The sequence below is a fragment of the Hibiscus syriacus genome, unplaced genomic scaffold (genome assembly GCF_006381635.1).
Source record: "Hibiscus syriacus cultivar Baekdansim isolate YM2019G1 unplaced genomic scaffold, ASM638163v2 tig00111151_pilon, whole genome shotgun sequence".
In the NCBI taxonomy this organism is placed as follows: Eukaryota; Viridiplantae; Streptophyta; class Magnoliopsida; order Malvales; family Malvaceae; genus Hibiscus; species Hibiscus syriacus.
Genome location: NW_024062999.1, coordinates 4,816 through 26,688, shown reverse-complemented (window position 1 = coordinate 26,688; position 21,873 = coordinate 4,816). Strand labels below are relative to the sequence as shown.

The following is a 21,873-nucleotide window of genomic DNA, read 5'->3' as shown; positions in this document are numbered from 1 at the left end:
CTGAAGCCCTTGATCAACAAGAAATCATAGAGAAACAAGAGAGAAAGCATCAAACATCAAGTTTGTGCAAATCAAGCCAATTTTCCTTTCAATATTCATTTTGCTTTCAAGAACACCATTTGTGCTCATTTGTAATTATCTTTGAGTGTTCTTTTCTTGTTCTAGAATTATGCAAACATCTTACCTTGTGAGGTTTTCTTGTAAGTTTGCAAATTTGTAATCTTCTCTTTGGGAAAAAGAGTGTTCTCAAGAGTTGGGGTATACTCTTGAGGGATTTTGTAAGGTTATCTCTTTGGCCTCAAAAGAAAGAACAAATTAGTGAATTTATTGGAAAATCCTTAGTGTGGATAGCTAAGGTAGTGGACGTAGACTTTGTTTGAGAAAGTCGAACCACTGTAAATCGCTGTGCAATTACTTTCAATTTTTCTGCAAAAGCTTCCACGAAATTTTTAATTGCCAATTCACCCCCCTCTTGGCCGATTCCGTCAATCGATTAACTCAACAAAATGGGAGAAGAATAGAGAGTAAAATTGTAAAAGCACGAGAATAGAAGATAGAATAAAGATGACGAAATAAATTTCATTCACAAAATGCATAACGTCTTTCTACAGGTAATCTTGATTTATTTGTTTACAATTGTACTGGGAATCTATCAATGGCAAGGTGGTTATCCTTGCTTAACTAACTATATCATTTTCTTCAGGTGTATTGGGCTTGCTTGACTGGGCTGCTCCATTGCTATTCGGTTCAACTGATGAAGGTTTTAATCCATCCTCATGCTTCTCACGTGCTCTACTGGTCTAATTCCTAAATTCAACTCATTCAATCCCTAACCCTTGACTGTGAATCCCCAATTCTTCTTTGATTCCTCGCCTATCTTCTCTCTTATTGTGACAATACCTGCCCCTTGAGACGATCCTTGTCCCCAAGGATCAAATATTGGATATTGGCCTTTGAGAACCGAAAAATCTTCCCAAGTGTCATTTGCTTCATTTAGATTCTCCCATCGAACTAAAAGCTGAGTCACCGGTTTGTTGTTACGATTAACAATACGTCTGCCTAGTATCTTTAAGGGTTGGATTTTGAACTGACTGTCTTCATCTATTGCAGGAGGATCGGTTGCAGATGTTGATGATTCCCCAATATTTTTCTTCAGGAGGTTAACATGGAATATGGAGTGCAGTCGTGATGTCGCAAGAAAGTCTAAACGATATAAAACTTCTTCGATTATTTCCACAATCTTGTATAGACCATAATACTTGGCTGCTAATTTCAGATTCTTGCGCAAGACGAGTGAAGTTTGTCTGTAAGGTTGCAATTTGAGGTAAACATCGTCTTCAATTTTGAATACTCTCTCTGATCTGTTCTTGTCTGCATGTTGGTTCATTCGATTACTAGCCTGTTCCAGCTATTATTTAACTAATTGTAGAATTTCATCTCTGTTGTTCATTATTTCACTCACAGTTTGTACTTGAGAGTCTGTGTGACATATCATAGTTGGGGGTTTGTAGCCATATAGGGCCTGGAAGGGAGTGAGTCGTAAGGCGGTGTGGTAAATGGTATTGTACCACCACTCGGCATGGGGCAACCTTTTAGCCCATTGTTTAGGTTGGAAAAAACAAAGTCCTCGGAGATACTGCTCCAAACATTGATTGACCCACTCTGTTTGTCCATCTGTTTCTAGATGGTAAGCAATACTAAATAGGGTTCTAGTGCCAAGTTGTTTCATCAGTTCCTTCCAAAAGACAGTAGTAAATGTCTTATCCATGTCTGAAACGGCCATTTTGGGCTAACCATGTAGTTTATACACATTGTCTAAGTATAATTTAGCTACCTTCAAAATAAATGGTATTTGGTGAATTTGTCCACTACAACCCGGATGCAATTTTTCCTTAGGGATGTAGGCAGGCCTTCTATAAAATCCATTGTAATGATTTCTCAGGCTTACTTAGGAATAGGCAGGGGTTGTAGCAAGCCAGACTTTGCTATATGTTCCACCTTAGTTTGTTGATAAACTGCACAACACTTCACATAAGTAGCCACTATAACCTTAAATCTAGGCCAATAAAAATTAGATTTTTTCCTGTGATATGTAGCATGTGCTCCAAAAGTACCTCCATGTGGGGAATCATGCAGGGTTTGAAGGATTTGTAGTCTAAGACTTCCAATAGTCCCAATATACACCCTGTTGTTGTATCTGAGGACACCCTTTGAATATTTCCATCTAGTGTCAGCACTAGGACTGACAGCCATGATTGAAATTCATTCATTAGCTAGTTTATCCTCTAGATCCACAATGGAATATGAGTTTGTAGCTCTAGACAAATATGGAGAAGAATCATAATGGCTTCGAAACTTTCTTGAAGATATTCCATTATGGCTGAAACATGTGTATAATGGTAAACGAGACATATGCATCGTCGACATAATTTCATTAGGCAATTGATCTCAAATGGAGTTATCCCTATTGATTTTATAGATTAAAGGATAACATCGCAGATCGGCTAACCAAAGGGTTAAATTTAAATTAAGTTGAGAAAACATCTAAAGGAACGAGACTAAAGCCCATGAAATTTAAAGGTGTTATGTGAAGGAAAACCTTATCTTGTTGACTGGAGATCCCAACATCTAGGTTCAAAGGGACAACCTAATTGCATAACTCGTGTAAAGTCACTATGGGGGTTTCATATCCCAAGTTCGTTCCTATGATGTAAACAATGAACACAGTGGTATAGGCTAAGCAAAAGCTTTTAATGACCATTGTGTGTCGCGATAAGCCGAGAAACATAAGTCACATATGTGAGAGTGAAGTGGACCACTTTAAAAAGAATATTGGGCATAGTTCTTTCAAACTCTTACAGAACCAGACGATGTTCATAGCTTTAAAAACATATTCATGAGAACTAAATTCTTGTCAGAGGGGTAGTTATGCAAAGTACGTTATCGTTTACACAAATGGAAGAACAATTCAATAACATCGCGTCTACTATTTAACCAATAAAGTAAATATAATGTCCCAAATGAGGGTTCAAAGGAGAACATCTACATATCATATTCAACTATCGATCGTAGAGGCTATCACCACACCGAGTCAAAATGTTTTTGATAAAATTATCAAGTTCATTCATGTGGGGGATTGTTGGAAAAAAAGAGTGAATTTCATTGATGGATTTAATATTTATATTAATTCATGTTCCTTTTAAATATTGTAAATTAAAGTATATTACTTAAATTGAATATTAGTAGGATAATTATTTTTTTGAATATGTCAAATTAAATAGGTATTTATTATCTATTTAACTTTGATATTAAAAGATAATTATATACTTTTGAATATTTCAAATTAACATAATGTCTATTTAAGTTTGAATAGTAAAAGAAGTTTATATATTTTGAATATTTTAAATTAAAAGATATTTATTATATTTTTAAAATTAAATATTAAAGATATTAAAAATATATCATTATCTTTTTAATATTTAAAATTAAAAGATAATTAAAATATATTATCTTTTAGAGTTTGAATATAAATGAATAACATTAATTTTAGTAAATTCTCCTTGAAAATCCCCTATAAATACCGAACATGTTAGGTTTTTCATATCTCAGAATTCAATAACTTTTCTTCTCTTAAAAAATATTTTCTCCTTCTTAGAAAATATTCTTTTTTCTTCTTAGTTTTTCGGTGATAGTCGAATGCAATGATAGTTCGTGATCTTTACTGTTTTGCTACTGTATTTGATCATCTAGTTGTTTTATCTTGGAAGACATATGACCAACAAATTCGAGGAGTGGCCAAAAATGTGTCTTAAGGAAACTGTATAGCGACAAGCCTCAATTGTTTTCGATTTGAAGATTAAAATTAAAGAGTATTTTATCTTCCAATTGTTTTTCTTTATTTTTAAAGAAACTTTAATTTCTTTTTTTATTTTCTCAGATTTCGAATTCCGTCCCGAATTATTACTCCGGTTAACAGGATGTGCACAAAATAAAATCATATGTTTTAGGTTTTATAAAGTATTCATTAGTCAAAAAGAAGTATTAGAATTATACATAAACTCTCTCATTGAATTAAAACTTCTCTTATTGAATTAAAACTATCTTTTTAGAATTATACACAATAACAAACTCTCTGGTTCAATTAAGAGTAAAATATAAATTTCTTCACCTAATTTTTCACTTTTATTTTAATCACTAAAGTTCAATAAATTTTAATTTACTTGTTAAACTTTTGATTTGTTCCTATTTTGGTCATTCGAGTGTTAAATCATAAAAGAGAATATGACATGACAACTACATGTGTTGATGTGGGTATTTTTATTAACATGATATTCATGTGTTATCTATATCATTTTTTTTTCTTTGTTTTTTTTTCAATTTCATCTTATTCTTTCAAAGATGAAAGTTTTATAGTCTTATCTTTGTGTCACATTTAGGGCTGTAAATGAGACGAGACAGATCGCGAGCTATTCGAGATCGACTCGATTAAGGCTCGATAAATACTCGGATCGAATGGACTCGACTCGAGTTCTTAACGAGTTGAAACGAGCTACTCGATATTCGACTCGAAAAGCTCTTGAGCAGCTCGAAAATATAATATATTAAGATTTTATTTAAAATAAATAAATAAATAATAATATTAATATTTATGTATTGATTTTTTTTTAAAAAATACAGTAAGATTTCATGTATTTAAGGTTCATGTTTGAGTTTGAGGCTTCAATCGAGTTAAGTTTAAGAATTTTTTTTTCATTTCGAGCCTTTTCGAGCTGCTCACGAGCTTCAGTTCAGGATTTCGAGTTCGAGTCGAGCTTGAAAACTTTAAGCTCACGAGTTTTCGAGTCGAGTTGAGCTTCATTTCAGAGTTTTCGAGTCGAGTCGAGCTCAACAATACTCGAGCTCGACTCGGCTCGGCTCGTTTACACCCCTAGTCACATTAGTGCCACAATTAACATTCTCCTGAGTCTTCTTTGACCACTCAAAATATCAACGAACTCATCTATTTGTCTGCTATCACTCTATAAATTTATATTTTACCTAAATCACTTTAAAACTCATGGAACTTAAACCTAAACCCAAAACTCAAGAAACTCTAATCACTTTAATATATGATATTCATCATTTGATCGATGTGGAATAAAGATATAACTCACTTCCTCCTCCTCCACCTCTCCACTGTTGGGATGGACGAAGATGTTTCATCATCGAGAAATCAAAGGGAATTCAACGTTAGTGGTTTTTCACAAAAAAATGAAGAAAGTTTTGAGATCATTTCATGAATTTTAAAACAAAAATATCATGTTATAATGTTGTTAAATATTTAATGGCGTAGAGACCAAAATAGGAGCAAAGTGAATATTTTTAAACTTTAATGACTAAAATAGAAGTGAGATTTATAAGAAATGCTTTAGCCAAAGCTGGTATTTATAGGATAATTTGGAGCCACCCAACTGATACAAATAGATGTTTATTATGTTTAAATTCAGATACATAGGACGATTAGTGGTGTTCATTTGTATGCACCAGAATGCAACCATTCAAGAGAACTCTTACACTTTGAGAATCGGGTTTGAAGGCCAAAGACCGTCGGGTACATGCCACCGCACATCAACGCCTTTCAAGAGGTTTCCGTAAATACCAGAAGTGGACAAGCCACTACTATTGGGAAGCATGAATGGGAACTGCACTACAAATCTGCACAAGCGATGGAAATAGGACATGTTTGAATAATCTCCCGGAATATAGAAATAGGTCCATGGAGAGGAAGAGCTGGTGGTTTGGCAACGAGAAGCATCAACGTAAACTGAAGAGTTCAGCTTTGTCGTGCAATTTACCACATACATGGTGTAAGCTGGGTATATTATATCTTCATCATAGTTGTTGTACGTAGGTATGGAACTGGAAGGAATTGAGCAGTTACCGTCGACCAGACTCGCATCCACAAGTCGAAGCCTTTGGTTAACGTAAGAGATGACTAGGACATAAAAGTTCCCATATTTCATGTGAAAACTGACCGTGCGGTTTCCCTTGCACTCAAGTTCAAACCTTTTGTCACCGCACTTTTGAGGCTGACCTTTCAGTCGAAAAGGCTAACTGATTTCAAAGTTTCCTCACAAAGAAAAGGCCGCATCGGTTGCTTCTGCCTGGTCTAGCATCGGAAACATCTGGGGATAGAGATAAAGTAAGGCCCAAGAAGCTAAACAAGAGATGTTTGGGGCTTAGCATCATGAAGTTCCGGTGGAGCTCCGATGGGGAAATAAACAATGGGGTGTTCTTTTCAATCTTCACTGCCAATAAAGTAATATAATATAAATCAGCCAACCAATAAAGCAAACGTGGAAAAAAAAGGTCAGTATAATATAAATCAGCCAACTAAGAAAGCAAACGTGGGGGAAAAAGCTCTATATAATATAAATCAGCCAACTAATAAAGCAAACGTGGGAAAAAAATGTTCAATATAATATAGATCAGTCATTGGAAGCTGACTAGTAAATCAACAATCGGACTGCGACTGGACGGCCGATGGATCCCTTAACGGTCCCCCCACTACATTATATTTTTTTTGACTGTCTTGTCACAGGTTTGAAATCGGAAAAGGAAACTTCCGGGAAGCTGACCTGAGCTATTTCCATTTAACACAAGACAAAGCATTGCTATTGGTAAAAGCAGCACTTGCGTAATCTGAATTTTGAAGAGCTGAAATACAGATAACAATGGAACGTTTAGCTTCAGGGACTCACAGGTTTCTAATAATAATGGTAATGTTCTCATTATTCTGCCTTGTTTTGATTGTCAATGTTGCAGAAGCTGTCTCAATCCAAGACGACTGCCACATCCGGCAGTGCAACCACAACGAGCCATGCGTCCGGTTCCCGTTCCGATTATAAGACCAGCAGCCACCCAACTGTGGCTATCCTCATCCCGGGTTTCAACTTTCGTGCTCAGAAAACAACCAGACCCTGTTGAAGCTTCCACGTTCGCTGTTAGTGAAGCACATAGATTATGAAGCTCAGAAGATCGACTTGTACGATCCCAATCGTTGCCTCTGGCGACAGCTTTTAGATCTCAATTTATCTACTTTTCCATTCTTGGACCTGGACCAGCAGCTAGGTTTCAGCCGCTTAAAAGTTTATCAATCCCAACCAGCATCATCCTATACCTTGTTCGAGTGTTCAAGCAAAGACAAGGCTTTGTACGAAAGAAACAGAGTCGCTTGCTTAAGCACCTCTGACTCACAAATCCTAGCTTTTTCTTCTGATGACTATTCATAATATGATAACTTGTTGAACTGCAGCATGATCGGCAACTTCTCGGTACCAATTTCTCCAGATCCTATCCGTTTTCAATTACGCTGGAATGAACCAGACTGTGGTGATTGTGAAGCTCAAGGCAAGGGATGTAGACTGAAGAGCTATAGCACAAAGGATCAAACCGAGTGTTTCTACATCCCAAAGCTCCATATAAGTATGTCTTTAACTTGAACGAAAGAGCCCTTTTGCTTAATCTCCCATGTACCAAGCTGAATAATTTCAATGTTCTGCAGGTGCACGAGAAAGGCTGATGATTACTGGTACATGGAATTTTCATTTTCAACTTTAATTTTGTTAAGACGGATGATAAAGCATGATCTAACATGGGACTGATGTATGATTTGCAGGTATTGTCTTAGGTTCTTTGGTTCTTGCAATGGTTGTCACTGCAGTTGGCTGGAGATATTACACAGAAAATTTGCAGAAAGAAGGTGAACTCAAGAATGAAAAGTTTTTGGAAGATTACAGAGCGTTTAAGCCCTCCAGATACTCCTATACTGATATTAAAAGGATAACTGATCATTTCAAGGACAAACTTGTACAAGGAGGTTATGGAACTGTCTTCAAAGGCAGACTTTCCACTGATATTTTGGTTGCTGTCAAGGTACTCAATGATTTCAAGGGAAATGGTGAAGAATTCATCAATGAAGTGAGTTCAATGGGCAGAATCCACCACGTGAACGTGACTCGCCTGGTTGGATTTTGTGCCGATGGATACAATCGAGCTCTGGTTTATGAATACCTACCCAACGAGTCATTAGAGAAGTTCATATTTGCAGCCAAGTGCGAGGATCGATCCCTGAGTTGGGAGAGGCTTGATGATATTGCTCTCGGTGTAGCCAAAGGTATCGAGTACCTCCATCAAGGTTGCGATCAACGAATCCTCCATTTCGACATCAAACCACACAATATTCTGCTGGATCACAAATTTAACCCTAAGATCTCTGATTTTGGCCTTGCTAAATTGTGCTCCAAGGAACAAAGTGCTATTTCAATGACAACTGCAAGAGGAACCATGGGATACATTGCACCTGAGGTACTGTCTCGTAACTTCGGCAATGTCTTGTATAGTCTGATGTTTATAGTTACGGAATGTTATTGCTTGAAATGGTCAGAGGGAGAAGGAACGTAGATGTTAAGGTGGAGAATACAAGCCAAGTGTACTTCCCGGAATAGGCTTATAAGTGTTTGGATAAAGGTGAGGAGTTGAGGATCAGAATTGAAGATGAACAAACAGGGGTCGCAAAGAAGCTCTCCATTGTTGGCCTTTGGTGCATTCAATGGTATCCCGTCGATCGTCCTTCGATAAAAGAGGTGGTTCAGATGTTAGAAGGTGACTTGGATGTTCTTACAATGCCTCCGGATCCTTTTGCATCAACAGATCCAATGAAGATGGGAAACAGCATATCTAGGAAGTCGGTTAACCGAGAGCTACTAGCTATATCTGAAATAGATGAACAACCTCAAACCTAGAAATAATCATTGATAATATTCCAAACCTATGAATATCAGTTGTATATGCGATGCCTCCAGCACTTCATAAAACATAATAAACTATCTATTAGTTAAGGGGTATTATGAAATTAATTGTGTTTCCGCACATAAATAAAATCCAATCTTTTAGGTTTTGTAAAGCATTAGAATTATACCTAAATTCTCTCATCGAATTAATACTATCTTTTTAGAATTATACACAATGATAAACTCTCTCGTTCAAGTAACACTATCTTTTAAAAGTTCTCTCCTATTGGTATTGGCCTTTTGGTGGGAAATTATAAGTAATTAAATGGATGGAAAGGAAGGCAGATTCAGATTTTATACTTATAAAAATCATATATTACAAAGATGGGAATGCAATCACCTTGTTATGCTTTGTCCCATCACTTTCTTAACACTCTTCTCCTTCATCAATACTCTTATTTTCTCTACTTCATCCCATCTCCCTTCTTCCGCATAAATATTCGACAACAATACATAATTACCTGAATTCCACGGTTCAAGATCGATAAGCTCTTTGACAGCAAGTTCTGCAAGCTCTAGTTCACCATAAGTACGGCACGCACTGAGCAAGGAACCCCATAAAGCAGCATTAGGAAGAATATGCATGCTCCTAATCAAGTCATAAGCCATTCTCATGCATCCTCTACGTGAGAGGAGATCAACCATACATCCATAATGCTCGAGTCTAGGATCAATGTCGTATTTTTTGCTCATTAAAGCAAAAAACTCTTGCCCTTTTTCAAGCAACCCTGCATGTTAGCACCCCTATAAAAGTCGCATCATTAGGCCTTGTACCATTGTTCATCATCTCCTCGAACAACTCCACCCCAAGTTCCTCTCTTCCGTTAAAAGCCGTACCGGAGATCATAGTGTTCCATGACACAACGTTTTTGCAAGGCATGTCTTTAAAGATCTGAAGGGCAGTTTCCAAGTTTCCACATTTACTATAAAAATCAACCAATGCATTTCCTACGGAAACCACGTTTCGGTAAAGCTTACTCGACTCTGCATAAGAATGAATCCATTGACCAATATCAAAAGCCCCTAAATGAGCACAAATAGGCAAAACAATAACCACTGTAGCTTCATCAGGTTGGAACTCGAGCTTCATTTCCTGAAAAAGTGCCAATGCTATGCCTCCCACTCTGAGCCAAGTACGAAATCATCGAGTTCCATGAAACTACATTCCTCTCACTCATCTGCCTAAATAAAGTTAACCCCAAATCAACGTCCCCTCCCTTGCAAAACCCACGAATCATCAAATTCCAAATTATGACATCTCTTTTAGACATTCCATCAAACACCTTCTTTGCTTCTTCCATTCTCCCACTCGTACAATACAACTCCAAAACCCCAATCTCAACCGAGCCAAAACGCTCGAACCCAGATCTAATAACTTCCCCATGAATGCATTGTCCGATTCTTACGTCACAAAGACCCGAACATGCCTTGAGCAAAGGTGAAAACGTGTACTCGTCCGGGAAAATCCAGTGTGTTTTCATTAAAGAAACAATGTAATAGCTTCTTCAAAGGGACCATTAAGGGAGTAGCCTTTAACCATGGAATTAAAAAGCAAAATGCTGGGGTTGTGGGTCTGTAAAAAGACAGTTCGCGTAGTCCATTTTGTTTAGGTGGCCACAAACAGAGACAAAATGGGAAAGAATTTGGTTGGATTGGTGCAGACATTGACGGATGAAATGAGCATGGATTTCCCGGAGATTGTTTCGAGTTTTCCGGCCATGGAGGAGGTGGAGGATCTTTCGTTCCACCGCGAGTGACGCTCTGCTCATTATGCAAGTTGATGTTTTTCAGTTTTATCTATCGAATTCGAGTATATATATATATTGTTTCGAAACCAAGTTACCTGGAATTGTTGTTGAGTGATTGAGCGTATTCCGGGTATGTTTCAAATATCGAAAAATGAATTAAATTAAAATTTTATAAAATATTTATATATTATGATACTATTCATTTAAAGAATAAAATTAATATATGACTGTCCGGGTACATAAAATGAAACGTATGTAATTTTTGACACTATTAGTCAAAAAATATTTTAGACACCTATTCGTGAAAAACGATATTTGAACAGTTAACTTATATTAAAGCGTTTGATTAATATGTTTTGAATATTATAAACGTCACATTTCAGCTAACATTTAGTGCTGCGATTAAATTGACAAAAGAACCTTAATTACGCTTTGAGAGTCCAACCACAATATTTTTAGTTTAGTATCGAATTAAAACTTTTACTATAGTTTAAGGACTTAAGATGTAATTAATCCACTTATTTACCGATTTCCATGCAATTCAAGAAAGGTAGTTGATTATAGGAATATTTCTCAACTTTGGGTTGTAAGTAGATTTTGAAATGACCTAAACCCTAATTACCAACCCCTCCTATAAGAAATTGTAAATTAATTAAGAAATGTCCGTCTTGTGATGAAGTAAAATCAAAGGCTTAAATTAATTATGATTAGTGTTTTTAGTAGATTTAGAATTAGCACAAAGAAAACTATCTTAGTCGTTAAAGAAATATTGTTATCTTTTGAGGATTCGAGTTCGAGTATGATATTTACAGGAGTGCATAAACATTCATTGTCAAATGATTGAGAGTCTTTCGAACATATATTACCTTGTATTTATCGAGTGGTCTTAGACTCTTAGTGGTAGAAATGAATGTTGTTCTCCTTAAATAATACAAGTTTAAACAATTACATTTTAGCCTTAAATTATTAGGTAGTCCCGCAGAATTACCCTAATCTCAAAGCAGCCTTAAAATGATAAATCAGAAACTAATTCATCAACTAATGAAGTTAGTATGTTCTTCTGAATCTCCACACCCTGTTCCAATGCTTCCATGTCAAAATCCAGCCATCTCCCATGCTTTGTGCTCATGTCCATGTCTACAATATCATCCACCATTGTGTCCCCCATGCTTTTCCAGCCCGAAATCTCTTTGCTCAACTTGTCGTCCAACCGATCCGGTTGCTGTATCGTTTTTTCCCAGTTAACACGTCCTTTGCAGCTTCCGACCAGAACCTTTCGGTACCTCGCCTCCAAGCATTCACTCACGTAATCGGGCAAAAGCTTTTGTGCAAGCTTGTAGTCTTCTCCGTTTCTCTCTGTTCCATTCGGATGCTCGAGTTGATTGAAGGCCTTCAGGGTCATTACCTTTTCGGTCTGACCCGATGCATATTCTTTGAACAATAGCTCAGAATCTTTTAGCACCATTTTCACAAAATCGGCTTCCCATTTGATTGACTGTTTATAGTCCGTGGAATTTGATGCCATAGTTGAAAGCGTTCCGTTCGTTTCTCCCGCAGGTTTGGAAGATGCTGAGTCGGTTAACTCCGTACCGATTTCTGTCCGAGACTCGCTTCCGGAGGCCCCATTTAACACTTCTTGATCTTGATCCGACATCGATGTTGTGGTGCCTGCAAGCATAGAGTGTATGTGTTGGTTAGAGCATCAGTGAAGATATAACCAAAAATATAAGTATCATGTGAAATTCATAAACTAATGCAACTCGTTGTAAATTTACGAGCTTTTCACAAATAGCATTGCACCGATTCTTGGACTTCGTCCGACGATTGAATCACAATAACATTACTAATAGCTTCATGGCATTTTCTACTCAAATAGGATACGCACGAAAAAAGGGTTCAAGTGGCAGAAATGTGGAACTGCAAAGAGGGAAATAAGAATAAGAAGGGTGCAGCTTACAGTTTCTGCTACTCGAGCAGCCAGCGCTAGTGACAGCAGGTTCAAGAGCTGAAAGCAGGACAGGATGTCGGTTATCGACTTCTATGCCAGTCTCGCTGCTGCTGCAGGCTGCATTTTGCTCTTCGATTTCTTCGGACTGCTGGCATCGTGCAAATAAATTTAAAGTAATATGTCATCATTATGTAAGATTGAAAACTAAGAATACAGTTTCATCTCTTGAAACTAGAGATGTGAAAGACAATAAACTGGAAAGAAAATCAATTTAGATGTCTTCGAAACCTTCTCTTATGTGCAAATCGTAGCAGTGAGTGAGTACCTGCCACTTCCTTCTCCAATCATGCGCCAGGTTGTCAGAAGATCGGTCCAAGTCACCTGAGCTATATGCAATATCATTATCTTGATCCACCGGAAGCCTTTCGTTATGTGCTGCCGATGTTGTGGTCGCCGGCACTGAATTTTTCAAAGTGGGTGTAAGGCTAGTAGAAGTCCCCTCTATGATGATATTGCAGTTGGATGACTCGATTCTGCTTGTCAATTCCTGAAGCTTTTTCTTCAAAATAGCACTCAGAGCATCTCCGCCAATTACATTGAATCCAGGAGAAGATAATGCCGAGCTTTTCGAAAATAGCATGTCACCAGAAGGATCGGTATAAAAGCTGCTGCTGCAGATGTTTTCATCAACTTTACTAGTGGAAGATACGTCAGGCATGGATCTTGATATGGGGGATGTAAATGTAAACGAAACAACATCCGTGCTTGTTTTCTTTACATGTGCATCCTGATTCAAGTGTCCATTGGTTGTAGCATTACATTTTATGACCTTTCACAGCCGTTTCTAGATGAAATATCAGGAACAATTTGTCCAGACGGAAGATCCTCATTTACGGGGTGTTTCTTTCTAGGCAAATTCTTTCTTCTAGACATCGGGACCTCCTTTGCAGTATCGGTCACCACTGAGACCGTCTTCCTGGAATTTATGGTCCTATTAGACCCTGATGTACCATTTATGCACCTCACGTTTCTACCTTGCTGGTCCGAGGTTGAAATCTTAGAAGTTGAAATCTTAGAGGTTGTCATCCGTCCCTTTTGTTATCGGTCTGACTGACTTTGGTCACCAAAAAAGAAATTAAGGGGAAATGATATCTTACGTTATCGGTCATCCGGTTTAAGTCTCTATGCTATTTATTTTGTTTAGCCCCTTTTATTTCAAGTCAATTTTGTTGAAGTCACTAACATGGTTGAAGGACTAAAATCGAACGGACTAATAACGTTAGGGACTAAAATCGAACGAACCGATGACGTTAGTGGCCATTTCCTCTTAATTTTTTTGTCGATTAGACCAAAAACTTGGTGGATTATCAGCATAGTTTACCCAAAAAATCGAATTTAGAAAGGTTTTTGTCAATAAAAGGATACATATAACTATCTTAATTTTTTTTAATCAACTATCTATCTTAATATTAAAAACTCATTGAGCAGTCTCAATGGCAAAAGCAAATATTGTTCTCCTTATAAGACCTAGGTTTGAACAACTGTCTATAGACTATAATACATGTTTTATCAATAGGTTAGTAGAATTCTGATCATATAGTACCTTATGATCACTCTAAACTATTAAAAATAGAGTAAATTATACATTTAGTGCCTAAACTATCAATTTTGATCTATTTTAGTACTTAAACTATCAATTTTGGTCTATTTTAGTACCTAAACTAAGATGTTATCATTTTAGTACATTACTGTTAAAAACTTCAATTTTTGTTTCATTTATTATCCCGTTCAAAATTTAACGTTAAGCTTTGAGAAATATTAAAAGTTCAGGAATTAAAACAAACCAAAAATGATAGTTTATGTACTAAGCACATTAAGTTTTTAGCGATAATGTACTAAAATGAAATGAAAACTAAATGTTATGTATGATTTTGAAAAAATCAAAAGTTTAAGTATTAAACGGATCAAAACTGACAGTTTATGTATTAAATTCGTAATTTACCCTTAAAAATATTAGAAATTAAAGGAGGAGGAAAGCCGTTGGAAAAGTAAAGTGAAAGCAACATGTGATGACACGTTAATCATACTAAAACACTTACAATTTCTTTTTCTAAAAGAAAATAATGGAAAATTTAAGCACTTTTTTTCTTCACCTCTTGATATTGTCAGCAAAATATTGCAATGCCCTTGCCTTATAGCTCATCCTGCACCCAAAAGGACAAAAATTGGACCAATATGCATAATGTACACTACATGGCTAATAATTTTCGATGGACGAATATATAACTTACATGTTGTACTTCATCTTCCTCAGCACCGTCTTTGATCGAGTCCGACTTGGTATCAGAATCGGACTCGCTTCCTTCAGCATCACCGGTATCATCATCCTCGTCCTCGGCCTGAAAGGAGGTTAGTTAACACCATGAAAACAAGAAGAATATAGGAAACGGTGAGATCATGTTCTTAGAAGGGCATTTCGTATGCTTACATCGGAATCAATAGGATCATCCTTCGATTCCTGGACATCACGTTTGATTAGTTGGGAAGAAAATTCAATAATCGACAAATGAGACACTTCCTAGTTAAAAATAATACCTCTTCCTCTTTCTTTTTCTCTTCCTCCTCGAATGCTGCCTTCTCGGCCTGCAAAAAGGCAATAACATAACCCACATTCATATGACAAAGCCAACTATGACATATATATTCATTCAAAATACAGAGATGCACATACATCCTTCTGCTTGCCCCATGTTTCTTCAGCTAGTTTCTTGGCATACTCCGCATCATCGGCAACTAAGATGTTATCAAACAGTGTTCCGGATTTCACCTGACAAACGACAAACATTTATCTTGTTATAGTTGAAAAATAGCACCGAATAGTGAAACCGGGGGAATAGAAAGAAAGAAGCAAGAGAATACCTGCCACAGCTCAATACCAACATACTTCAAGTTGGGGAAAACATAGAGATCGGGATCATCCTTGAAATCTGTGGGTCGTAAGAAAACATGGTAATAAGTAACCCTAAAATAATGTTGTTAAGAACAAAAAGAAAAAGGCTTGAGAGGAAAGGAATAGCAATAACCAGGGTTGTCAATCATTGGTGCCTTCCACTTTCCCTTGAAGTTAGGGTTCTTGATTTTCTGCAGACAGGAAACTTTGTTTACATATTACTGATTCGAAAAACAATATTAACATGCTGCATGCAGATAAGGATTTCACAAACCTTGGGCTCCCACGGGCCCTTGTATTCAGGATTGGGAATGGTTGGGACTGTCCATTCACCATCTTCTTCTTCATCCCAGTCTTCAGGCTGGTGCAGATGATTTTAACATTAATCATTACTATAAAAGAAGGCATACAACTTCATAACAAAAGCATCCTAAAGAATTAAATGACTACCTTCTTAGCATCAGGGTCTGGAATCTCTTTGGGGATGTCATCATATCCCTATAGTAATCAATCCACTAGAGATTAGCTTGCCTATGCATTTTCAGGTAGTATATAGAAAGAATCATAAGAGAATGGAGGAAGGGGAAAGAAGGTTATTACCTCGGGCTTCTTATCCTCGGGATCAGGGATGAATTCCTTGTCATCCCAATCTTCAGGCTGCCCATGATGCAAATCACTTAGGTTGTACTAAAATTTCTATGACAATAAAATAAACCAAAACGACATCGATTGAAACTAGGTTCGGCCAATTACCTTTTTGGCCTCAGGATCCTTGATTTTCTTTGGTGGGAGAAGATCCCAATCGGTGTACAAGCTACCAGTTTGTTTCTCAACATTATCAATAAGGATGCTGTAGGTAGCATCCGGACGGAGAATGAACGTATAAACGTGAGTGAGTTGGTCAGTCTCACAAGGAACTTCCTTTTTGATCAAGTGGTTTGTCCCGTTGTAGGTAAGAATAGCATGCACTTTCTTGGTGCTATAGCCGCAGATATCGGGCCCAAACATGATGCTGCAACCAACCAAAATAACAAAAAATTAGTATATCTATAACAATAATATCATTTAGAGATACCGGTAGGTTGAATCATGGGATGCAACAACCTGTATGGGGTTTCACCACCAAATTTCTTCTGGTCAATGTCACCGCTGATCAACTTCATGTAGCCGCCACCACAATCAAGCTTCTGCTCATGCTTGACAGAAAATTGGAACACTAGAGTCTTATCCTTGTTGTTGACTTCTGGGAACTCAGCTGAAATAGCATAGAACCTGTAGTCTTCACTAGTTTGAATACCTGTACAAAATGAAAAGCAATTAGTAACTAACTAGAAACAAAGTGTTAAAAGGGTAGCTTTACGAGAAAAATCCCAGAAGGTTACCTCTGTCATTAGGATCTCCGTTCCATTTTCCAGAAGTGTAATTCCACTCCCCGGCCATGCTATCATCTCTTTTCCAGTCAGATATCACCCACCGTCTTTCCCATCCCTCTTCAGTTTCACAAACCGGGAAAAAAAGAGCAAAGTTAGCTAAAAATAAATGAAAATATACTAGTTGAAAACAGTGAAACGTAAAAGAAGGTACAGTTAAAACAAAAGCTTCCTTTTCATGATTCGTTGTAATTTTTCAAAAATGGCTACAGAATCGTAGGAATATAACTAGGCATAGTACAGTATAGTATGTACTGTTTCTGCTTGACTCTTTGATTTTAAAATTATTTCTGTCTAAGAATACCACAAACACTTACTCGATTATCAAAATACAATACATAATAAAAATAAAAGCCAAATAATAATATTCATTATTATTCCATTTTGATTTCCTCTAAAGCTAAAACAAATTGAAACGCTAGATACTGTAGCATTCACAGCCATTTCTTGAACTAATAAAACCACGTTTAAAATACTAACTACATCTACGAATCAAATACGCAGATCTAATCGAATTAATTGAATTTTCGAACCTAATTAAGCATTTGGGTAAAGGAACAAATAAAAACAACCGGAACGCCTACTTGAACACATAAAAATCACTGATTAGTTCAAATTAGACCAAAATGAAACATCATAAATCTCTATAAAACAGATTAAAACGACGAAAGCAAGCCGATCAAGAGGTTCACATACAACGGGCAGATTAAGTGACAGAAAGAGGAGGAACGATGAGTCAAGAAAGGATTTACCGTCAAAGCGTTCTTCGAAGAATACTTTAGCAGATGCAGTGGCTGCGAGGGATACAAAGACTGCGTAGAGCAAAATAGGGTTTCTCTTGTGAGTTGTCATGGGAAGGTGCAGAGTGGGAAGGGAGAGTGATGAGAATATCCGTTTATATAGCGGTCGTTGAACTCACTGGTTTTGGGACGGCACGGTGAAAAAAATGACGTGGATCGAAGTAGATTATTTGAGCCAATGGATAAACGACGCGTCATTTAGTTATTGACGTGGCGAGAAACAATTGGGAAGCAATTTGACATGACACCTACGAGGGAGTTTAGGGGTTATATTCCGGAGTTTCGGTTGTTTGGACGTGTTAAACGTGGCAACTGTTTAGTGGCCTATGTTAGAGGGGGTCCACCTACGAGTTAATTTGTGCCTTTTCCCATTTATAAAGGGTAAATTACGAGTTTAGTACCTAAATTATTAACTTTAGTCTGTTTTAGTCCTTAAACTTTCAATTTTTTAAAACTATACATAAAGTTTAGTTTTTGATTCATTTTAGTACCCCTTTCAAAATTAATGTTAAGTTTTGAAAAAATGGAAAGTTTAGGTACTAAAAATGACAAAAAATGATAGTTTAGGTACTAAACGCGTTAAGTTTGAACGGAAGGTACTAAAATGAAACAAAAACTAAACTTTATATAAAATTTTGAAAAAATTAAAAGTTTATGTACTCAAACAGATCAAAATTGAGAGTTTATATATTAAATGCATAGTTTACCCTATTATAAAACATAAATCAAGCGTTTCCAGTAATTTAAAAGTTATTGTTGATATATTGAGGTCTCGAGTTTCAACACTAGATATATAGAGGTGTACAAATATCCAATATCACATGATAAAGATGCTACCTTATACTCGCTCCATATTAATAAAAAATAATATTATATATATTTATTAAAATTCAAACTAAATTTTATTCAAATATTTATTAAGCCGTTTATTGAAGAGATACTCATATGAGAAAATCGCCTCAGTGACCAAAAAAAAGTTATAATATACGATTTTAACCAATTTTTTTTGGATTTGCCAAAATGACCAACAAAATCGCAACGCGAAATAAAAATCGCAACGCGATCCCCAGAATCGCAAATCAGTTTCCAGAATCGCAAATCAGTTTCCAAAATCGCAACGCGATTCTTGAAAATCGCGATGCGATAGTACAAATTCGCATTGCGATTTTCCATAATCGCAACGCGAATATGAAAATCGCAACGCGAACACATAAATCGCAACGCGTATCCGTAAATCGCAACGTGTATCCGTAAATCGCAACGCGTATGGGTAAATCGCAATGCGTATCCGTATATCGCAACGCGTATCCGTAAATCGCAACGATAATACATAAAATCGCAACGCGTATCCGTAAATCGCAACGCGATATTTAAAGCGCCATTATAATCGCTACGCGTATTTTATTTTCAAATTACAAAAGAATATTAAGACAAAATCCCGTAATCGCAACTCATAACCTAAAACCTAAAATCACAACTCAGTCCCATCTCCATCTCTCACTCTCTACGGCGAAGAAATCCGTCCCCATCTCCGAAGATTTCCGTCCCCATCTCCGGCGAAATCCCTCACAACCATTCACGGTCAGAAATCCCTCACAATATTCAGAAATGGAAAATCAACCTCCGAGGGTTAGTTTTTTTAATTATTTTTATTTTGAAATGTTTGCATTATTGTAGGTTTTTCATATGAAACTGATGATAAGTTTACTGGTCATTTCAATAATAGATTAACCATTTCACTTAGATTTCATTTCGCGTTACGATTCTGTCGTTGCGATTTTCATTTCGCGTTGCTATTCTCTCGTTGCGATTTTCAAGTTAGTATTTGTCTTTGTCTTTGTTCTGTCTTTTGGTTGAAGTAATGCAATCCATTCAAGTTTCAATTTGCAGAAGAGTCGCAACGAGATAAATGAAAATCGCAACGAGAGAATGACTGTCGCAACGAGAGAATCGCAACGCGAAATGAAAATCGCAACGAGAGAATCGCAACGCGAAACCAAATCGCATTGCGATTTTCATTTCGCGTTGCGATTCTCTCGTTGCGATTTTCATTTCGCGTTGCGATTCTCTCGTTGCGATTGTCATCTCGCGTTGCGATTCTCGTTGCGATTTTCATTTCAACCAAAAGACAAAACAGTGTTGCAAATTTTAGTTTCAAGAATAAACTACTACTTTTTATGTTTATTGTTTTGGTATATCTTCACAGTGTAGTTTTTGGTATATCTAACTTGGTATGTTTATTGTTTTTGTAGAAATTTTTTTCGGCTCAATTGACCTTGAGAAATAAAGTCAGCCTGGCAACTACAATTGCAAAGAAGCTTTCACCTGCTCAAAGACAATTGTTTGAGGAAACCTGCTTCGGGCCATGGCTGAGAGTACAGCATCCGGGTGGAGATGCTAATTTGACCCATTTGTGGCTTCAGACCATGACATCAAATCTACCCGACAGTATACAACGTGGTGAGGAAGAGATATGGTTTCATTTTCCACCAGCGTATACTTGCTTTGGGCGGAAGGAGTTCTGCTTAATCACTGGTCTACGATTCGGACACGATGATGTAGGCCGGTACACTCGTCATATCGCCCGCCCATCATGGTTATCCCGGGTTTTTCCGGATGAGTCAATGGAGAAGCCGAACCTACATGTCGACGACCTGAAGAAATTATTTAATAAGAAAGCTGGTTTCACTCGGATGGAAGACGTCGATGTTGTCCGAGTATGCCTTCTACTACTTGTGTATGCCGGCTTTTTAGGCAGAGAGGCCAGACAACCTATTCATCGGGAGCTAATAATATTGGTAGAGGACCTGAATGCATGGAATCTGTTTCCGTGGGGTTCGTATATATGGAAAGCTACCTGGACTAAGTTGTCGTCTGCCTTTGATGACCGCAAAAGTTTGCGGGGCGATGGGTCCAAATACACTTTGTCAGGCTTTGTTTGGGCCTTTAAGGTAAGAATTTCTATATAATGTTTCTAAAATTATAATTAATTATTTAACAATTACTAATTTTGTTATTATATTGTTTGTAGATTTGGATATTCGAGGCTTTCCCCAGCATGCGTACATATGCAATAAAAACGTCAAATGATATTCCCAGGGCTATTTCCTGGAAGAGGAAAACTCTGTTGGATTGGGAAGACTTAATACCATATGCCACAATAAATAATGTAAGTTAACACAAATACTTTCATATAATATAAAACAAGTTATTAATAGTAGACGTTTAACTTTGTTTGAGTTTTTATATTTTAGGAGGCCAACATTCCATTACAAAGACTGACACCCACGGAGGAAGAGCTTGCCACTGATTGGTGGCAAGCTAGTCAGAATTTTTTTGATGGCACGGATGATGAGCAGCATCCACTTCCTCCAATTCGAGAGCCATCACCTCACCTAGAGCCATCACCCGATCGACCGACTATACATCTCTAGAACGAGAGCCATCACCTATCCCGTCACATCATCGAGCCTCTTCTCCACCATCACCTCATGATAGGCGACCGGCAAAGATGCCATGACTCCTATCTCCCTGTTCTCCACCTCCACCTCAACGGATGAGTCAAGGGAGTTACGTGATGAGGTCAATGCCTTGCGTGAGGAGATCGGTACTCTACGCGATAACGATGGTGCATGGCGTGTGGAGGTGTCAACTTTACGTGGTGAGGTTGCGCTACGTGAGATGATAGTATCGTTGCAGAATGAGGTTCATACTCTACGCAACGAGGTAAGTTTAAGATTTTCCATATTTAACTTAATGATAAATTTACTCGTAATTTCACTTAGATTAGCCATTTCACTTAGATTGCTTAGTAAATTTATTCGGTTGCTGCCAATTCTGCTAAACTGTGTATTCTTTAACACTGTGAAATAGTATTTGTCTTTGTTTTGTCTTTTGGTTGAAAGTAAATTTGTTCGGTTGCTGCCAATTCTGCTAAACTGTGTATTCTTTAACACTGTGAATATATTTGTCTTTGTTTTGTCTTTTGGTTGAAAGTAAATTTGTTCGGTTGCTGCCAATTCTGCTAAACTGTGTATTCTTTAACACTGTGAAATAGTATTTGTCTTTGTTTGTCTTTTGGTTGAAAGTAAATTTGTTCGGTTGCTGCCAATTCTGCTAAACTGTGTATTCTTTAACACTGTGAAATAGTATTTGTCTTTGTTTTG

At 37.1% G+C, this 21,873-nt stretch overlaps 3 protein-coding genes and 1 pseudogene across 4 annotated transcripts; 1 reads left to right on the top strand and 3 right to left on the bottom strand.

Moving 5' to 3' along the window:
- Positions 1-7,154: 7,154 nt before the first annotated feature.
- On the top strand, positions 7,155-8,544 carry LOC120154781 (rust resistance kinase Lr10-like). The gene is made up of 3 exons (XM_039166433.1): positions 7,155-7,464; positions 7,544-7,570; positions 7,658-8,544. The coding sequence occupies exons 1-3, from the start codon at positions 7,296-7,298 to the stop codon at positions 8,440-8,442; spliced, it is 981 nt and encodes a 326-aa protein (XP_039022364.1). The 5' UTR covers positions 7,155-7,295; the 3' UTR covers positions 8,443-8,544.
- A 161-nt stretch (positions 8,545-8,705) lies between these two features.
- Positions 8,706-10,602, bottom strand: LOC120154780 (annotated as a pseudogene).
- A 925-nt stretch (positions 10,603-11,527) lies between these two features.
- On the bottom strand, positions 11,528-14,028 carry LOC120154776. 2 transcript variants are annotated; one of them, XM_039166428.1, is made up of 3 exons: positions 12,853-14,028; positions 12,537-12,675; positions 11,528-12,247 (listed from the first exon to the last, which is right to left on the bottom strand). In XM_039166428.1, the coding sequence occupies exons 1-3, from the start codon at positions 13,243-13,245 to the stop codon at positions 11,586-11,588; spliced, it is 1,194 nt and encodes a 397-aa protein (XP_039022359.1). In that variant the 5' UTR covers positions 13,246-14,028; the 3' UTR covers positions 11,528-11,585. The 2 variants fall into 2 exon arrangements, with proteins under 2 accessions (XP_039022359.1, XP_039022360.1); XM_039166429.1 differs by having other exon boundaries at positions 12,537-12,672.
- A 612-nt stretch (positions 14,029-14,640) lies between these two features.
- LOC120154791 (calreticulin-like) lies at positions 14,641-17,787 on the bottom strand. The gene is made up of 14 exons (XM_039166443.1): positions 17,660-17,787; positions 16,860-16,967; positions 16,582-16,774; positions 16,231-16,489; positions 16,078-16,134; positions 15,928-15,975; positions 15,752-15,838; positions 15,611-15,668; positions 15,447-15,514; positions 15,259-15,354; positions 15,123-15,170; positions 15,016-15,045; positions 14,819-14,926; positions 14,641-14,731 (listed from the first exon to the last, which is right to left on the bottom strand). Exons 1-14 carry the CDS (start codon positions 17,757-17,759, stop codon positions 14,720-14,722), a joined length of 1,272 nt encoding a protein of 423 aa, XP_039022374.1. The 5' UTR covers positions 17,760-17,787; the 3' UTR covers positions 14,641-14,719.
- Between the last annotated feature and the right edge of the window lie 4,086 nt (positions 17,788-21,873).